The sequence below is a fragment of the Calidris pugnax genome, unplaced genomic scaffold (assembly GCF_001431845.1).
Source record: "Calidris pugnax isolate Ruff unplaced genomic scaffold, ASM143184v1 scaffold21, whole genome shotgun sequence".
NCBI lineage: Eukaryota > Metazoa > Chordata > Aves > Charadriiformes > Scolopacidae > Calidris > Calidris pugnax.
In genome coordinates, this window is record NW_015090770.1 from 2192096 (window position 1) to 2211077 (window position 18982).

General features: G+C 46.7%; 1 protein-coding gene across 1 annotated transcript in view; it reads left to right on the top strand.

The window, feature by feature from the left end:
• The window catches only part of SLC12A8 (solute carrier family 12, member 8), a 59218-nt gene extending 49092 nt beyond the window's left edge, over positions 1–10126 (top strand). The window contains exons 10-14 of the mRNA XM_014938762.1: positions 1555–2230; positions 3193–3290; positions 4662–4779; positions 7128–7188; positions 9282–10126. Coding sequence (XP_014794248.1) covers positions 1555–2230; positions 3193–3290; positions 4662–4779; positions 7128–7188; positions 9282–9447 — 1119 coding nt within the window. The 3' untranslated portion in view covers positions 9448–10126. The remainder of the gene's footprint in view (positions 1–1554; positions 2231–3192; positions 3291–4661; positions 4780–7127; positions 7189–9281) is intronic.
• Positions 10127–18982: the final 8856 nt, after the last annotated feature.

Consider the following 18982-nt stretch of genomic DNA (forward strand, 5'->3'; position numbering starts at 1 on the left):
AGTGATTTAGCAAATTTGACTGCAAAGCTGATTCCCTCTCTTCTCTGATAGTTTTCTGTCTTTCTGTCAAATCTTCTGCTCTGAACTCTGTCCGGGCAGAATGCCACAATGGCACGGGCTCAAAAAGAGGTGAGAAATCAAGGGCTCCTTGATTACTTTCCTCCCATCCTTCTCTCTGCCACCTTTAAAATTGTCTAGATTTGGTTTACAGGGAGTTAATAAATACAGTTTTCCTTTACCAATCTGTTCCATATCAGTTCTTTTCCATGGCTGAAAAAAGTATCGTAGTCACCATAATCCCAGCTGATGGGAAGGACATGACTCTTTTCTGTAGCACTAAACCCAAGCCAGAGGCGTCCTGAGATCATCCCATCTGTTCCCCATCTCGGTACGTCCTTCTGATACCATAGATGCTTTCTGAGAACTGTGTTCCTTTATCCCCGAGATGTGATTCTATTTCATTGTGAAAAGGTGTAAAGTCCAGAATGGGTCCCCTTTTCTATTAATGAGTAAGAATGGAGGATATAGAAATAGTTTCCATTTGAGCTGTGTGTTTATTAAAGAAGCACATGCAGCAAGTGAAAACCCAAGATATTTTGTAATATATCTTGTAAGATATTTTCCAGTGAGATCTTTACACAGCTTCCTGGGGACTGAAGCAGGGAGACAGTGCCTTGTCCAAGGAAGAGCACGTTAGACCTGGGATTAAAGTTCATGAGCTGATGGCTCAAGTCTTTCCACATCCTGATGCCCTTTGCTTTGTCTCTCTCTTTCTCCTCTTCTCCCTGCCTTCCCCCCACCCCAAAGGAGAGGAGCAGGCAGTGTTTCTCCTGGCTGCCTGCCCTCCTGATGCTCTCCTGGCATCACTGGGGCTGCCTTCTGCCCTCCAGCATCCTCAGCTGCCCGACCTCTCTGCTGCTTCCCTCCTGCCACCAGGCAGATGTGGCTTGGGTGGGAGAAAGGAGGGAAACCCCCACTGCAGAGGCTCAGCTGACCATGGATTTAGCTCAGCCTGGTGTCAGGGCAGGGCCAGAAGCTGCTGTGGTGAAGCCACCACTGCTCCGTGCAGGCAGAGGTTCACCAGCTGTATCTGGCAGCCAAAGCCTTTCCAGCAGCAGCCAGTGGGAGCCTTCTGGGTAGGCAGCGATGCGGGGTCCTGTGGAGAAACTGGAGATGAACAGTTAACTCTAATTAATGCGGTTTATTGCCAGACTTCCCATAAGCCCCACAAATCTCTTCTGAAGGTTTATTGCTGCTTTAATGACGTTGTTTTACTGCAGAGATATGGAGTGAGAGTGGATGAGCTTTCCAAAGACAAAGTTTGAGTAGGGCTCAGAGGTGAGGTGGGAGCTCAGCAGCTTTTGGCTTCCAGCCTATTCTTTAATTTATGAAGCTGGTGAGCCTCTGCTTGCGCATGCCTGTGTGTGTTTTCATGACTAAAGGGGTACTTGAGAGCCCAGGTAACCACCTGTGGCAGCTGAGCAATTGGTTAATCCTCATGGCGAGGCTCATGGTTATTAATTTAAATGAAAATTTGTTTTATTTATGAACTAGAAAGGACCCAACAAGACTCCAGTGGCTGCAATTTGCTTAACAAGTCTCATCACCATGTCTCTCGTCTTCATTGGGCAAGTGAACGTTCTTGCTCCCATAGTCACCATCAACTTCATGTTAACATATATTACAGTAGACTATTCCTATTTCTCAGTCTCCTTGAGCTACAACGTTCAGCAGAAACCTGATGAGACCCAGATGGGAAACACTAGGCCTGCTGACTCTTCCCAGCCTTTAATTTTCAACAAGCCCTCCAGCCATGCAGCAGATGGAGTAATTCAGAGCAGATCAAACGGCACCTTGCTAGAATTCAGAAAAGACATGGACCAGCTTTTTAAACCATTTCGTACGGAGCCAGGTACTTGCAAAAAAGGAGGAGCCAAGAATTCAACCCAAAAGGCCAAACAAAAGAAGGCAAAGAAGCCAGCCAAGCAGACGTTACAGGACAGCTTTCTCCTGGATCTCCATCGTGAAGGTCCCCTGGCTCAGCACGGTTGGGATGAGACCGGGGAGCCCCACAAGGAGAGCTGGCAGGACCTGGCTGAGCAGGGCTGTCGGCGTGACACAGGTCCGTGCTCATCACCCACTGCGGATGCCCAGCGGACACCTGGGCTGCAGGAACAGGGGGAGCAGCTCCACAGCGAGGTCCCCACACTCCCCACCCAGAGGGGAGAAGGTAAGGGCTGTAGGAGGTGGACATCTCTGTGCTCACGGTGCCTTTCTGGAGGAAGGTGTGAAGCTAGCATTCATAACAATAACAGCATTTATTGCAGGTGAGGGTAGGGTTCATTGCAACGCATCACAGGAGAAGTTCTAATGCAATTTCCTACGGAAGATTAATGACAGGAAGGCAGGCAGGACTACACTTGTGTAGAGTTGTTTACTATATACTCATGATTCTACATGTGCACCCTTAATGCTTTACATTAAAAGAGGTTTGAGTGTATCTTGGGGTTTACTTCATCCTGGTGCAGGGTAGGAGGGATGGAGCCATGCGAATCTAAAGCTCAGGCTACTGAAATGCAGTGGTCCCCATTAAGCTTTGTAAACCCTTTGAGTGGAGAAAAGCCTTATTTCTCTTCTTTCACAATAAGGAAACTGAAGCAGAGATAGGCAGATGTGGTCTTCAAATGGACTCGACACTGGAGTTGGCAACTTTTTTTTCCCTTGCACTTCTTTTTGCTTTCGTTTTAGAAGTTTTGGTTAAGTTCTGCCATACCAAGCAGTCAGGTAGAATTTGTGCTTTGTTTTCTGCAATCTGGTAACGTAATGTAGGAAGAAAAAAACTGAACAGTTTAGCACGTTTCTAATGTCTCTCTTTTTTTTCTCACTTTTTTCTTCAGAATCGTCTATAAAGCAACAAAATCCAGAGCTGGGAATCACAATAAGGAAACTGAAGCAGAGATAGGCAGATGTGGTCTTCAAATGGACTCGACACTGGAGTTGGCAACTTTTTTTTCCCTTGCACTTCTTTTTGCTTTCGTTTTAGAAGTTTTGGTTAAGTTCTGCCATACCAAGCAGTCAGGTAGAATTTGTGCTTTGTTTTCTGCAATCTGGTAACGTAATGTAGGAAGAAAAAAACTGAACAGTTTAGCACGTTTCTAATGTCTCTCTTTTTTTTCTCACTTTTTTCTTCAGAATCGTCTATAAAGCAACAAAATCCAGAGCTGGGAATTCAGCAAATACCAAAATCCTTCTACTCCAAATTCTGCAACCACTGGGTTTCCTTTGCTGGTGTAAGTAATTTTCTTTTATTTTTGGCACTGGTTTGTGACTGTAGGAAATAGATGGCAATTCATGAATTACGGCAGTGTAAATACACTCCAGTAATTCAAAATGGCTTTTGTTTCTACTGTTTCAGGTCACCTAAATTTAAGTACTCAAGGTTCTGTGCATCCAGGAGTTCAAATTCAGAGAAAGCCAGGTGACATATTATTTCAGACAACAACAATAGCAAAAAAAAAAAACCCAACCCAAACCAAAAAGCAGCAAAAAAAAAACCAAAAACAACCCAAACCAAAAAGTTAAAAACCCAACCCAAACCAAAAAGTTACAGGTTCAAAGCCTGGCAGCTGAGGGCTTTAGAGATGCATGACTGGCTGGGGGAAAAAACCAGCGTCCCTCTTTTCACTGTGTGCCAGCCTGCTTTTTCTTGCCGTGAGGTGGAGTGAGACATCAGCTTCAAAGCTGTGTTGCTTTTATTTATGAGATGGTTTCTGTGAGCTCAGGGTGGGTTTCATTAGTGCTGACCTCCTGATACCAGCAGACCGGTTGTAAAATTCAACAATTTTGAGGGAGGAAAGGGGAGCATTCCTCCAGCACATTGCTTTAAAGAATAAATAACTTTTAAATAGCTTCTCTCTCAAGCCACTGAGGAGTTTAAGACATTTAAATTCATCTTGGGAAGATGGATTAATGGGCAGGTGACAGGGAAAGGGTCAGATATGCATAATGAATGAACCATATGGCTTTGCTGCATGGGTGGGGGTTTCAGACTTGCATGTAAAATGTAACAAACCCACTCAAACAACACATCGAACCCTTTTAGTTTAATCCTCAGGTGCAGTTTGACACCTGCTTTTCAACTTCCCTGCTGCAGCCACTGATGCCCAGGAGCATCCATCTACCCACCTGGTTGTAGGTGGCATCATTCCTCCCTCAGGTAGGATCCAGGCTGTGCAGCAGGTCTTGGGCAAGTAGAGCCTCTGTTATGTCCCCATCCTGGGACATTGTTAGGAAGGAGACACCAAAAGAGGAAACACTCATCAGGATAAAGCTGAGTGGCTGCATCACTGGGTCCTGACTGTGTGTCTCTTACAGAATGCTCCCAAGAAGACCCTGAGAAAGATGAAGGTGCTGAGATGCCATCAAAGCACTGGTTTTGTATGTGTTTTAAACCAAGATGCAGCATTTCTCATTAAAAAGAAAAAAAGATCATTTGATGCTTTTGTAACAACTTGAAAGCCCCAGCACTGTCTCAGTTATTGAAGAGTTTCTGTAGAGTTGCAGCTCGTGCTCTGGGCTTTGCAGGAAAAGGACTGTCAGATTGTCACCAATGTGTTATCTTACAGACTCTGGGGTAACCCCAAACCGTGTCTTTCCAACAGGCGATCGTGTCCCTCATCATAATGTTTGTCATTCAGTGGATCTACACCCTTGTCAGCCTGGGTGCAGCCGTTATTCTGTATTTCTACATCGGCCAAGCGAGCCCAGGACTCCCCCTTGGTGAGTATTTTTTTTTCCGTATTATTAAATCTGCTTAAAAATTCATTAAGCTTTAATTTAACTTAATTAGGGATTGTGACTCTTGTGTTTAATATGCAGGTGACACAGTGAATGATGAGGTTTTTTTCTTTGCCAGTTTAAATACATTTTCTCTCTGGGTCTTTGATGTTATATTGGATTCCAACTGCAACTAGCATAAGTCTGATAGTTTGAGCGTTGTGCTTATCGCTTTAATATATTGTACTTTAAATGGCAAAACTAGATACTAATACTAGGACTTAACAGGGATGGCAGATTGTAAATGTACAGATACTAAGACTTAACAGGGATGGCAGATTGTAAATGTATCACAGCAATGAGAAAAATCTGCCATAAATACATTTTAATAAACTTAATTAATCAACCTAAACCCACCTGAGAAAACTTTAATGAAAATGGGAATTATGACGAGTATCTCATTAAATCTCAGCATTCATAACCGTAGAACAAGAGAGCCTTTTGATTCCAGGACTAAACAGGTTGAATATGTCGGGGGACATAATCTGGGAAAATACTCTTAGGCAGGGGGCATTAGAAAGGTCTGTGCATGTGATCAGCTTAAACAAGTTCAGAATTAAACAGTGAAGCGCATTCAGAAAGCAGCTGATGAGAGCCTGTGACTCCTTGGCACGGTGACGGGAGGGCTTTGCAGGGGTCTGTGTCTCTGAAGGGAGAGGGTGGTACATGCACGGTGTGCACATGCTCACGTACCTATGCATTACGTACATAGGTAGGTGCATTAAAACATCTATAGGCGCATGCATACATAAGTACCTGCACGCGTGGATGTGCAGTTTTTTGTCCCAGTTGAGAACAGTCAAAAGACCTTGAGTTCATATGCCTTCTAAGCAATGCAGAAATAGCTACCTGTGTTTATTTAGATGAAAGACTTTTAGACAGTAGGTAAGTGGATACTGGGTTTATATAGATGAAAGACTATTGGACAGTAGGTAAGTGGATACTGGGTTTCAGAAACCTAAACGATGAGAAACCAAAAAAAAGTTGTCACTCGGTAGCCATCACAGCATTGCTCACCAGTGCTCCTCTTTCTGCTCTGATTTCTTTTCTGTTTTTCTGCATGGGATAGTAGAAAGAGCTGAGATGGTGGATAGTACTTGCTAATTTGTGTCTTTTGAAATATATCTAAGTTTTAACGAAGTTTTTTACAGCCCTAGTATAGTAAAAAAACCACTATGTTTTCAGGCTTTGGATTTTTCTTTGTATATTCACTCACTATATTATATCTCTGTTACCTGCTTTTGAAATAATTAACAGAAATGGCTTTAAAAAGAATTTCTCAGTCAGTGTGTAAAGAATTTTGGAAGGTGTTCTGAGAAATAGCAGTGTGATTAGAAAATTTTTTTTTTTTTTTAGTTTCTTTTGAATGTGCATCCTCATGCATACAGTAAAACAATGCATGGCAAAGGAAACGTTAGAAATGAACACTCAAAGTTCAGCCCAGTTTTTATTTGGCTGTGAGGGAACGTTATTTTGTGGTCACGTGGCATCCAACGAGCTGCGAGTTTGTTCCCCAAAAGACCGAACAACCCTTCTGTCTAGAAAAGTTGGGAGACATTGGCTTGAGAGATGCTCTGGATTAAGATAAAGACCTTGGGAGCAGAAGTGCTCTGGGATTTTGACATGTCCCTTGTCCTCTTGCTTCCTCCCCAGCAGCCTAAGCCAAACCCAGCAGATGCTGCCAGGTCTCTGATCTCCTCCCTGTCCCTCACCACAAACTTCTTGCTACCACTGGGTCTTCCCTGCCCTTGCAGTGAGCCATTGCAGGAAACTCTGCAGAGAAATCACAAAAAATTAATGTTGGTGTAATAAGCCAAGCCAGCTCTCCATGGGGTGAGACAGGAGGGAACGAATGGTGACCCCACAGACACCCTGGTTGAGGTCAGTTGAATGGCTCCTGCCATTTCCCCATCCCTGCAGTGGGAAGGAGCTGGGCAGTCCAGGGAGGAGAAGGTATGGCTGAGGGTGTCTGTTCTCTGCTCACAGCTTTGCTGGGGTTGTCACAGGCTGTCAGTCTGGGAAAGGATAGCTGTTCTCCCTGGGAAATTTGGGTTAAGTTTCCTGACAGTCGTTTAAAAGCTGCAGTACGTGGGCAGACTGCAGGAGGGCTCTTACCATCATGGAATCTCTGTATGCTGAAGGCTAGTGACAGGCCTGCTGCTTTGGCGGAATCTGTGGCTGAAGGCTAGTGACAGGCCTGCTGCTTTGAGATTTTATGCCAAACTTCGATGGCGTAATGCTATTAGGAGAGAATTAGCAGCAGACTGACTTCTGGTGCCTTTCCTCTGCAGGAGCAGCAGCGAATTTCAGTTTCTTCGGCTGGATCAAGTCGGTTTTGATCACCTCGTGCAGGTTGGTACCAGTAACTTGTCAGTGACCGAGGCGATGCTCGTTGTTCCTGTGACCCACTCATGTGCACAGTGAGGAGTGGCAGAGTTGACTTGCTTATTACCTTGGGTATACTTCTTGCACACTCAAAGTTAGGCTTAATGGTAAAAATAACTGCTTGCTCCCATTAGCTGGCATGTGGCTGGCTGTGTAAATGGGACAGCTGGAGTCTTCTATGTGGACACATCAGCTGACAACCGTATCTTGGTGCCTGAAGCTTCATCTTACCCCAAAGGTTTGTGCTTAACCTTGGTGGCTCAGGTTGAACTGGAAAATCTAGTAGGAAATGAGGAACAGGAGACTCCATCTCTTTCACCCACCATCCATTGAAAGGGAATTACTATGATAATGGTGGAACAGGGGCACATGGCAGCTGTGCTTGAGTTTCAGAGAGGAAATCTTGGGTGGAGCCATGATAACTGCAGGGCAAATGCAATAAACAAGGTTTTCAGTGAAGGAACCATTCAGCATTGAATTTGCATGGGACTGCAGTAGCAAAGTCTTGGGGTTTTCCTTCCCAAGACCTTAAGGGTTTTGTTTGGTTGGTTATTAACTAGTTTTGTTAATCTGTTTTGATCCTATTAATTATTAATTCCATCACTTCTGGGTTTCCCACAGAGGGTAGTGACCATCTCTGCTGCTGTACAGTGCAGTGGGGTTTTGAGATTCTCAATCTGTTGGGTTGCTTTTTTTTGTTGCGGTGAGTGAACGCTGTAGGAAGGACTGCACAGCACAAGCTGCTGTGCATTATGTGGGCAAATATGGTGGCTCCTTTTAAACTAAGTGAAAGTCCAGGCATTTAAGCACATTGGCACACACCCATACCTGTCTTGCCAGCTCCTGCCTCTGCCTGCAGTCCCCTTAACATGGCCACATGTCTTCGGTAGCAAAGGTGGCTTGGGAGAGAAGGTGGGGGTGATGGGACCTGTCTTAGCTTGGTGCAGTGGTGATAGAACACAATTTTACTCCCTGTTGTCCCTTGGTGCATCTCAGCTCTGTCTCCTGCCCATGGGAGGCTGGTTGAGATGTGAGGCTTCATGGAAAGGTGCCATGTGTGGAAAGGAGAAGCTATTCCTCCGGAGAGGCAGCTCTGCTTCTCGTGGGTAGAGGTGTCGTTGTCTCGGGGGGATTTTCTCCAGACCAGCCCCATCCTTCGTGCTTTGATCAATGGAATTGATGAGCAAAGACCTTGCAGAGGAGGGCTGAGTGGAGACCTGATGACTGTCCAAGGTAGAGACAGATCCTGTTTCTCTCTGCTCAAAAAGTGCAGTCTCTGGGTCAGCCAGCCGGCTTGGTCACCTTATGCTAGTACCAGGGCTCCTGCTTATGCTGGCACAAAGACAATTTCGGCTCTGCTTGGGGGATAGGGAGGTCATTTTGAAGCCCACCTTTGCTCCACTGTGTGAAATTGCATTGAAGTCATTTGCTGTTTTTTGCTAAGCTTTGTTTTCTTGAAATCCAGGCAAGACATTTTAATGAGTTGGAGGGAAAGAAGAAATCCCATTAGAGTGCAAGAAAGCTGGAGGCAACCAGGGATCCTTGACACCTCTAAGGCTGTTTAGTGCTGAATGAGCTCCGAGTTGGTGTTATAAACTCTTGCTCTTTTGATTTGCAGATGTGCAATAAGGTTTTCTTAAAATCCAGCCTCTGGGATAAAGAGTCTGCAGGAGTATCTCCTTTTTCATTTAAAAGAGTTACAAAAATAATTGAAATGTACACGAAAGCTTAGGAAACTGTAGGAGGGGTATTTTTCATTAGAAATGGTTCAAGTTCCTTCTTTTCCTGCACGGTGTTGAAAGTGTTTGCTAGAGCCAGTGTCCAAAGAGGAAAGGTATTTGTTAAGAAAATGTATGTTTTCCACTGTTCGCTGGAGGAAGGGAGTATATTTTTTGTCTGCCTTCTGGGAAAACTATTTTCAGATGAGCTCTGTGCCTCCTGAGGGCAACGAGGAGGATTTAGCCTCTTCGTGGCAGCGGCTTGGCTGACTTTTGTTTGCGCAGCCGCTAATGGATGGCAAACACGGGGGGATGCAGGTGCCTCTGCTTCTCTGTTTGCAGGAGGAGGCCATCTCCCAAGGAGCAGATCGTGGTGACACCGTCCTTTGCGACAGTTGGCATGGAGACCACGCAGCTCACCGAGGAGAACGCAGACTTTGCCTCACGGGACCGCTATCACCAGTCCTCGCTTATCAGCAGAGAGGAGTTTGGGAATCAATTCCAGTAAAGGACACGCAAAAAAAAAAAAAAAAATTAAAAAAAAAGATCAAGCCATGACTTCAAAAAGCATTTAGAAATGCTAATGGCTGCCATGGTGCCTTGTGAAATACTTGAATATATATGGAAAGGATGTGAATAGTTATTTATAGATTCGAGGCTTGTTTGTTTATGCAAACTACAATATTGCTGGGTTTCAAATCTTACCCAAAATGAGGGGAAAAATATGCAAATGAAAGGGCCAGTCCAGGGAAGTGATGAGTTGCTGAGGACAAGTGTAATCCTTTTAAAGAATTCAATTATAAGCACTGTTGAGCTCTAAAGACCATCACTGCTTCTAAAAGCTTACAACACCCCATTTCTAACGTCCTCTGGGTGACTGGGGACACTCTGTGCTGGGGAGCGGTGACCTCGGCAGCAGGAGCCAGGGCCCAGCTCCCAGCTGTGCCACGGATGGATCTGACCTTCCAGGTCAATTCACTTCTCCTCTCGGCGTGAATTTGCCTGCTTGTAATACAGTAATTTTCTACCTCAGCATTTCAATTTCCAAGGTCTTAGAAAGTACTTTAAGGCATTAGACAATAGGCCAGAATCAGTGGCAAGTGCAAGGAGATTATGAAATATATTCACAACTGGAATGGCACATTTTAATGCGGTATAATGACCTCTATTGTAAAACTGTGAAATGATGTCTTAGAAGCTGTTCATTGTGATTTCCCACATCCTTTCTGACATAACATCTGGGTCCTGACAACACAGCTGGGTCCAAATAGAGCATCTCCTGGCTGAAGGGACAAATGATTCAGAAGTGCCTTAACAAAAGATGTTTAGCCTCATCTTTTCTAATTTTGCTTTAAGCCCGTGCCATGGTGAGCTCCCAGAAGGAGCCATTACTCCTGCTGCCATGATTTGGGATGCAGGAGGTTCAGCGAGGGATGCTGCAGGATTTCCCGAGCAGACCTTGGGGTTGGTGGGCAGTGGTGGTGGGGTGAGGTCTTGCATGAATGCCCCTGTCACCATTGCCCAGGGAGGTGTGAAGGAGGGCTTGGGGTTGGGGCAAGCCCCAGCAGCACAAACTGTTCTGATGCTAAAAGGAGGGGGAAATCACTGCCTTTCACTTCCTTTCATCTCTGAGCATTTCAGCCTGTAGATTATTTATTTCTCCTTCTGTGCAATAAAATCTTGAGACACCAGGAACTCTTCTCCATGCTTGTATGGGTGTGCCTGATGCCTCTGAGCACCGTTCCACCTGCCGGCACCCAGTGCCCTGGCATTACCAGCCGGGGGGGGACTCCCTGTCCCATCTCATGCTCTGACCAGCTACAGCTTTGGCTCTTCCAGTTTTCTTACAGAGGGAAGCAAAGGACGCTTTCTGCTGAGATGAAGAAAAGAGCTGCAGAGGGAAGTTACGCTTGTGTGGCCAGCTCTGAGCCACCTCAAATCAGTTGTTCGGTGTTGGAAACGCTCTTTCCAGGGTTCCTTCCTTCTATTGCTTTTTTGCCTTTGGTTTCTAAAGAGTCTGGATCTGTTGTGAGGATGTGGCTCCATGCTGAAGCTTCCCCTGGGTTCCCTATGACCAGTGGCTCCAGAGGAACCTTCCTGGGCTTGTAGCATCCTTGATGTTGGCAGCTACTGCAAACTTCAAACACACCTTGGTGTTGATCCAACACTGGCAAGGCGCATGGTGCTGTATTACCCCTGTTAGAGCTTGATACACAACCATAATGCTGTTACTGTAAGAATCTTGTATTTCATAAAGTCCTGTTGCATCAAAATATGATGGGGTGCCTTCCCTCCCCAGACCGGTGTTGCCCAGCCCTGTGTTTCTCTGTAGCTTGAACAAAAGAAAACCCCAGAGCACAGCATGAAGTGATTAATGGGCAGAAATTCCTGGGTTAACTTCCTTGTCAGCTCCTAAACAAAATTTAGTTCCCTTCTTAAAATACGGCAGCAGTCAGGAGATCCAGAGAGGGAGGATGGGGAAGGTCCCTTGGCCATACTGGGAAGGTGCCCCACAGTTTGCTTTCAGCCGACTAAGTCTGCAGCAGCCATCCCCTTCCCCTGCCACCACCGTCCTGCCCCTTTAGCTCCAGCTCCCTTTGCACCCGTAAGTCCTGTGGAACAATTTTGGTGGTGTTCACCTGCTGGTGAAGCCTCGGCTGGCTGCTGGAGGAAGACTGTTCAGAGGGCTCTGAGGTGAGAGGGATGGGGCCCTGGAAAAAGGCAGTGGTGGGGCTGGCATGAGCGCTGGATGGCAATAGCTGCCACCGGGACCTGGCAGCAGAGGAGATGCTCTGCAGAGCACATCGTGCTGGTGGTTTCTGGGTTTTGTGCTCCACGTGTGCTGCTGGGGAAGCTTTTCTACCTCCTCCACTGGCACCACCACCCCGGCAGGAACCAGCTCCCTCCCTCCATCACCTGGTAAGTACAGGCACCTGGTCCTTCCCTCCCCTCCTATCCCCAAGGGAGGAAGGCATGGCACAGGGCTGGTTTCCTTGCTGCTGTTACAGGTTGTGAGTAGAGCAACTGTCCCGTTTAATGCTTGAAAAGGGATGTGCTGATCTTTCCCAGAGTGTTAGCTTTGGCATCGTGAAAGGTAAGAGTGGAGGGACTTTGCACATCAAAGCTTTTCCAGCGAGAAAGAGCGAGCAGTTGCGTTGCCAAAGATCGGGGTGTCCTGTCAAAAATGTCTGTAGCTTCTGAAGCACTCTAAAAAAAAAAAAAGGGGGGGTGTGTGAAATTAGGGGTAGGAATTTATCAGCTTCAAATTTATTGGTGAATGGGTTAATGCTGCTGGGAGTGGGAATGTGCTGCTTTCACACCCCCGGGAGCCAGGCTGTGGCTCCAGATGGATGCTGCAGCTTTCATGAAGTTTCAGGTTCCCTGAAGGTTGGTTTGGGACCCAGGTCTGAGCATCCTACGTCCCATATAGGTTGCAGCTTGGTTAATGCCATTATGAAAAGGCCCTCATATCTTCTACACTTTGGAAACTTTGTTATGATCTGTAATTACTTTCCCTTCAGTTGGAAATTTGATTTTTTTAAGTTAAATTATTATGTAAAAAATGAGAATGTTTTGCAATGGGTCAGGTTATGAGAACGTTTGCTTTTGAGAGAGATGTGGATGTAAAAGCTCTGGTTTTGTTTCTTTTTGAAGACTCCGATTGTAAACTGGTGGCTCCTGTGTTGACGGCTTCCTTTGCAGAACATACAAGCACAGAAGACAGTGGAGGATAAATATTTTATGACTGGCCTTGCAGTAGTGCCTGGGAGCTCATGCTGCCTCTGTGATCCCACAGCACTAAAAAGGTCCAGAAATCAGGATCTTCTGCTTCAAAAAACTTGCATCACAAATAGTCAAATCTAAGAATGGGCAGGAGAAAAGTGGTGTTGTGTTGTGATATTGGCATTAAGAGACAGCTCCTCAGTTGGTATAAATTGTCATAATCCCCCCCTGGATCTGCCTGTGCATCCCGTTAGGAGTCTGCACAGGGAGAACCAAGCTTCTTAAATCCATAGTTTAGCTCAAATACATCTTTTTTTTTTTTTTTTTTTTTTTCCTGCCCTGATGGCTCTCTCTTGATCAGCTTTGATTTTCCTTTATTTTCCTTGGTTGGTCTTTATTGTGTACAGCGGCCAAAAAAATTCACACACCAGCCACGGTCACTTATTCATAGCAGATAGTCGTGATCGCAGTGTTGAAGTAGGAGAGAATGATGAAAAAGTATGAAATTATGCTTCTGTGTGTGGCCAAATTGAGGCACCAGGGGCTCTCTGTGTCCCGGGAGCTGCTACGGTCTTGCCCATGCACCTCGGGTTGTTCAGACAGACAGAGGTTCTTAAGCAGCATCATACTTACACCTGCAAGGCTGGAAGAGATTTGCTGAACCCCAGGAGCCAGCCCGGGATTAACATTTAGACTGGTAGGAAACTGAGGTTATTTGAATGATTGCCCTTGCCTGGTGAATTTTAGAAAAGGCAATTACTGGGATAAGAGAGAGAAAATTTTGTAGACAACCTATCGATTTGGTAACTTCATATAAATGGAGTATCTAATGGACTTGCTTATAGTGCTGATTTCACAGTGATGTGAGCGCCAGATTTGGCATAGCATCACTTCAACCTGAGATGAGGTGAGACCTCAACAGTAACAGCCTTAAAAGCTATGCACGAGAGGCTCCAGCAGCAAACTGCAGGCTAGAAAGAAATAGCTTTAAAGTCCATATGGCACAAGAGAGGCTCCTTTCCTTTCTGCCTTCTGCTCCTTGTGACTTTTTTTCATGTGATTTTTCATGCTCTCCCCTCCCAATACCTGGGATTTGCCCCCTCGTGTGAGAGTGAATGGAAGCAGGGGCACACTCCTAGAAACGCAGCGGGCAAAGAGCGCACCTGTAACTTTAACGGATCCAAATGTTGCTTATAAACTTTGTCAGGGGCTTGGTTTTGGATTTTAAGGGTGCTGCTGTGCGGTGTTTTTCTCGGCTCTGAAATATCCAGGGTTTTCTTGATGCGTTCCAAACCAGAGCTGGCTGAAAAAGGTCCTAAAAGAAATAAATCAGAAATTCAGAATTGCTTCTTCCCAGCAAGATTTAAATGGCTGATTTTTTTTTTGTTATTCCCCCCCCCCCCCCCGCCGCCCGGTGCCGGAGGACCACGGGGCCCGAGGAGGTGTGAGATCCGCCTGCCCGCCCGGGGCTGCCCAATTTTTCCACCGGAGAAGGTAGGGAGTGATGGAGGAGGGAGCATCAATCATGGCAGGGACCCGGGCGAGAAGCATCTTTACTTCGCCAGCTCTGTTATCAGAGGAGAGCTGACAAATTCTTATCTTTCCTCCTTGCAAAGGGAAGATTAGCTTTTTTTTCTTTCCCCGCGCGGGGGGCTGATGCTTAATCTTGTGTCTTGTAACTTTTTTTTTTTCCCCCCCCCCCCCCCGCCCCCCCCCGAAAATATGGGGATTTATTTCCATGACAGGATTCAAAATGCAACGTCATCTTAATTTGTTGTGCATTTTTCTGTGAGGGACGAGAAGAGATCACAAGATCCGTATCCATCCTGACCTCCAAATGTCAAGTGTCTGGAAAAAGCAGCTTCCAAGGGAGGTACAAGGCAAGCAGTTCTTGAGAAAATAAATCAATAAAGTACCACCACAGCCCCAAAATTTCAAGAAAAATGGTCAGGTACTAAGTGCCTTTTGGATGATTGGGATCCATTAATGGATGGCTTATGGTATCAAGAGGAGATGGGCAAGGTAATTAATTATTCAGTTAGGAACTATCTGTCCGCTTCGGAAACTCAGGACTTTTAATAACAAATTCCAGGAGTAAAAAAATACTCACTTTGTACCTTAATTCATCATCAGCTTAAAACTTGTCTGAGGTTTATGAGCCTGATCCAAGTTTTGGACAGATCTGGGCTGAGTTTCAAGGGAGCTGCAGGAGTTTCATGACATTGGCCGGGGCTGCGAAAGGCTCCTACGGCACCGGAGAGAAGGGACCGGTCAGTGTGATCCTGACGAAGTGCTACGGAGATGCCTCTTCTGTAGAGGCCCCTGGGGTAGGGCCGGGGGGGGGGTTGGTGACTTCAGACTGAAAAAATGCAGAACTGGGCAAATTCGGTCATGTGTCTCCAGCCCCCTGAATCTGAAAAGTGGAAATCAAGGTGAAGTAAAAACAAACAATATATTTCCTGCCCCAAAACGCGGTGATGGGTGGGATTCAATTAATCAATGTGTGTTATCAATCATGTTTTATACAGTTACGTTTTAAGGCTTCCTGTGTCGCTGTTTTTTTGTTTGATTATTTATTTTTCTCTTTTTTTAGTTCTGTTGTGTATTGAATGTGCTGGCTGCTTTCAGGCGGAAGCATTAAATGCATTTTATATATAATTCGGGGAGATGCTTGAGGTCACAGCCTTTTTCAAAAGGAGGATGTGGTGGCATTATTTTACATCAGGGTTTGCCTGGTTCCAATCCGACTCCTCGGGCAGGATTTCATGCATTTAAATCCCCTATTAGTTTAGTGCTCTGAAGGAGGGAGAGGAGCAGCCCTCAGCCTGGAGCTGCCCTGCAACTGCTATTAGCGGGATGCAGCAGCGAAGCGTGCAGTCCTGCCACGGGGATAAACAACTCCAGGACCACGTGAGGAAAAGCCAAGCGCCGGTGGCCTTCACTGAGCCCTTGTGGCTCCACGCAGCCACCTTCATCCTGCTGCAGTGCATCCTCCTCCTGCTCCCGAGCCGAGCTCTCGTGCTCCACACAGCCACCTTCATCCTGCTGCAGTGCATCCTCCTCCTGCTCCCGATGCTTCTTCCCCAGCCTTGGAGGAGGGTGTCTGATGGTGGTATCCCCAACACACTACCCTCTGCAGCCCCAAATGATAAAAAAATCCACTTAAAAAAAAAAAAAAAGGGGGGGGGGAGATTTTTAATTTTTTTTCCTTGTTTTCATGTGGCTGTTGAAGCTGGAGCTCAAAAGTATCAGTTGTAAATGGTGCTCTAGGCAATCCTACTTTATTTTTTTTTTTCCCCTGTTTTCATGTGGCTGTTGGAGCTGGAGCTCAAAAGTATCATTTGTAAATGGTGCTCTAGGCAATCCTACTTTAGCAGGGGAGTTGGACTAGGTGATCTCTAAAGGTCCTCTCCAACTCTTGACAATTCTGTGATTCCGTGATTCTTTGGTGCAGGGATATTCCTTATGAAGCAGTGAAGGTCGGAATAAAACAACACGGCAGGGAAACACAGTAGCTTTAAATTTACAGCCACTAAACCTTGGCAAATTGAGCACCTGGAGGGGGAAGGGATTGCATTTGGGAAGTCTGAAACTGCCTGAATATCGGTGTTTCCTTCCAGGTGCTTGTGAACAATGTGCTGCTCGTGACTGGAGCTGCGACAGAGGGAGGAGAGAGATTATTTTCTCCTGGTAAATACTGGTTTCAACGCATGGGTTCACGCTGTGGGGCTTTTGCCCCAGCTGGGGTGGGTGAAGGCAGCAGCCTCACCGCTGCCATGTGTGTTGGAGGCTGCAACGGGCCACCCTGGGCACCACCAGCCGGGTGGTCGGTCGGTTTTCCCACCTATATTGAGCTGTGCTGGGATGCAACTGGTTCAAGGGCAGCTTGGGGGTCTTTGGTCAGCATTTCTTGGTGCTGGTGGTGCACACAGGTGTATGGTCCTCATGGTCACCCTCCTGATGGTCACAAATGACCCGTTTGGTTCAGAAATGCAGTGTTACAGCAGCTCGGGTGTGTTTAATGGCAATTTGGGCATTACCTGCCCCCCCTGCAGAGGGGGTTAATCCAGGTCAACACTGCTCACAGCTCCATAGGACGTGCTATGGATGCACCACAGGGGCACGGGGAGATGGACCTGTTCCATACAGACACAGGTTGTTCTTCCACCAAGGTTTGTTTTGTATTTTCCTGCTTCTGCTATTGCTCTCGATGCGCCTGTTGAGTAAAACACTAGGAAGGATTTGTGGAGACCTTTTTTTTTTGGGAAAACCATTCGATCCCGTGCTTCCTGCTGCTTGGATTTACAGCTTGGGAGGATGCAGTAAGAGCAGGAGCTGCTATGTGACTTAGATGTTGGGGAAGTCTCTTGGGAAAGGTGGGCGGATAGGGATGAGAGCTGTAGGCTCGGTGTTATGGCCCTCAACCTTGCGAATGAGTGGATGCAAGAGCATCCATTTCACATCAAGGCTGGGCTTAGCTTTGATTTGCCCCACGCAACCCTGATGGCATATCACTGCCCTCAGAGAGGTTTCTCTGCCCCTGATGCCTCACCTGTATCACACAGTTAAAGGATGTAGGAACGTGTCAGATTTGCTTGTTGGCAAGACTTTCATTCCAGAGACTAACAAAAGTTTCCAAAGAATTATAATTATTACTGATATTATCTTAGGAATCAGTAACGTGGAGTCCTGCATTTCATGTATAAGGATATCCCTGGGTATTTGAGCTGCTGCCCTATGCTCCCTGCGCCGTCTCCCAGAGTATCAGAATACTTCACAGCCCTTCACCTGAGCTTTAACTCAGTCTCGTGGTAAACGTTGCTTAGTTTGTGTACTGGTTTCTCCATCTTATCGATAAGGAAGCTTTTTTTGCACAAGCTACTCCATAAAGAGTGGATAAATACATTGACATAGGCTGAAGGAACCTCAAGATGTCCTGTGTGGATCATGTACCTCGATGGTAACTACCAGTGGCTTCTGGGTCACTCAGGTGTTTTCTTGGATGTTTACTTGTATAATTAGAAGTGTCATCATGATTTGTTTGTACTTCATTTCCCAGCATGTAGTACTTCCCCGACTGACAGAAGCGTGGCTGGTTCCTTGAGTTTAAGCAAATGTGAAGCAAGATGATGCCAGAAGTTGTAGGGAGTAGAATGGAGACTGGGTTGATAGAGGGGTGCCTCAAAGGGCTGCCTTTTCCAGGGCTTTCATCTATGATCATGCAAGCATCAAAGTAAGGATTTCCAAGTGTGCTTCACTGCAGAGCTGTGTGGGAAGGTGCAGAAAGCGTTTGAGAGAAAAGCACAGGAGGAGAAGAGGCCACGTCCTGTGCCTGGGTAAAGCCAAGGTCATTGACGTGCTGGCGTGGGCTCATCAGTGCCACCTTTTGGCTGGAAAGAGGCTCTCGGGAGAGTTTGTGTTGGTCATCGGCTTTTGCTGGGGGGAGAAATGGGGAGTGGGGGGCCTGTGGACAGGATCTGGGGTGCGCCGGAGGTTGCAGCTATCTGGATATGGTGTACTGTCACTTGTCACCCCCCTTGGAAAGGGCAGGTTGTGCTTGACTTGTGGAAATTAAGCCTGATTCTGAAATAGCCCAAGGGTCCAGGAGGATCTCAGAGGGGAGAGACTGCCCAGGACGGGGTTATTTTGGGCAGGGGTGTTGAATGGGGTGCTTTGGGGTGCCAGCAGCCCTGGCAGAGCCCCACCTGAGCTCGGTGGCTCTGTGCTCTCGCGCGGAACCCGCAGCCTGAAGTTATGAAAGGGAATTTCCGAACAATGGAGGGAAATCCTTTGCCCTCCCGTACAGCCCACTCTGGGAAACTCACCACCGCCAGAAGCCGCGGCCTCAAAAACGCCGCGTTTTGAAAAAGAGCAGGGGGTCGGCTTCCCAACCGAGAAAAGTTTGGGAGTTATCGGGCAAGGAATTGATTTTGGTGGGAATTAAGTTTGGGGCTGTCTGGCGCTCGCCACGCTCGTCTGGAAAGAAACTTTTTGAACGGTGCAGGGCACCACACACCCATCCAGCCTTCCATCTGCTTCCGTCCAACCTGCGTCGGTCGCAGCTGGAGACACGATGCTGGACTCGATTGATCAATCAATCAATTGATAGATCAATGGCTTTGCTTCCTGGGGCGCGGGAGCGTAACGGAGTGGACAACCCCCCCGTATCCCTGCCTGGGACCCCAGTTGTTTTGACCCGCTCCCCCCGACCTCCCTCTCCCCGAAACGAAGCAGGGTAGCGCTGCCCCTAAAAGCAAAACGCCTTTTTTGTTTTCCGCGGGGGGTGGCCATGCCGGGAGCGGGATGGTGGCGGTACCCGG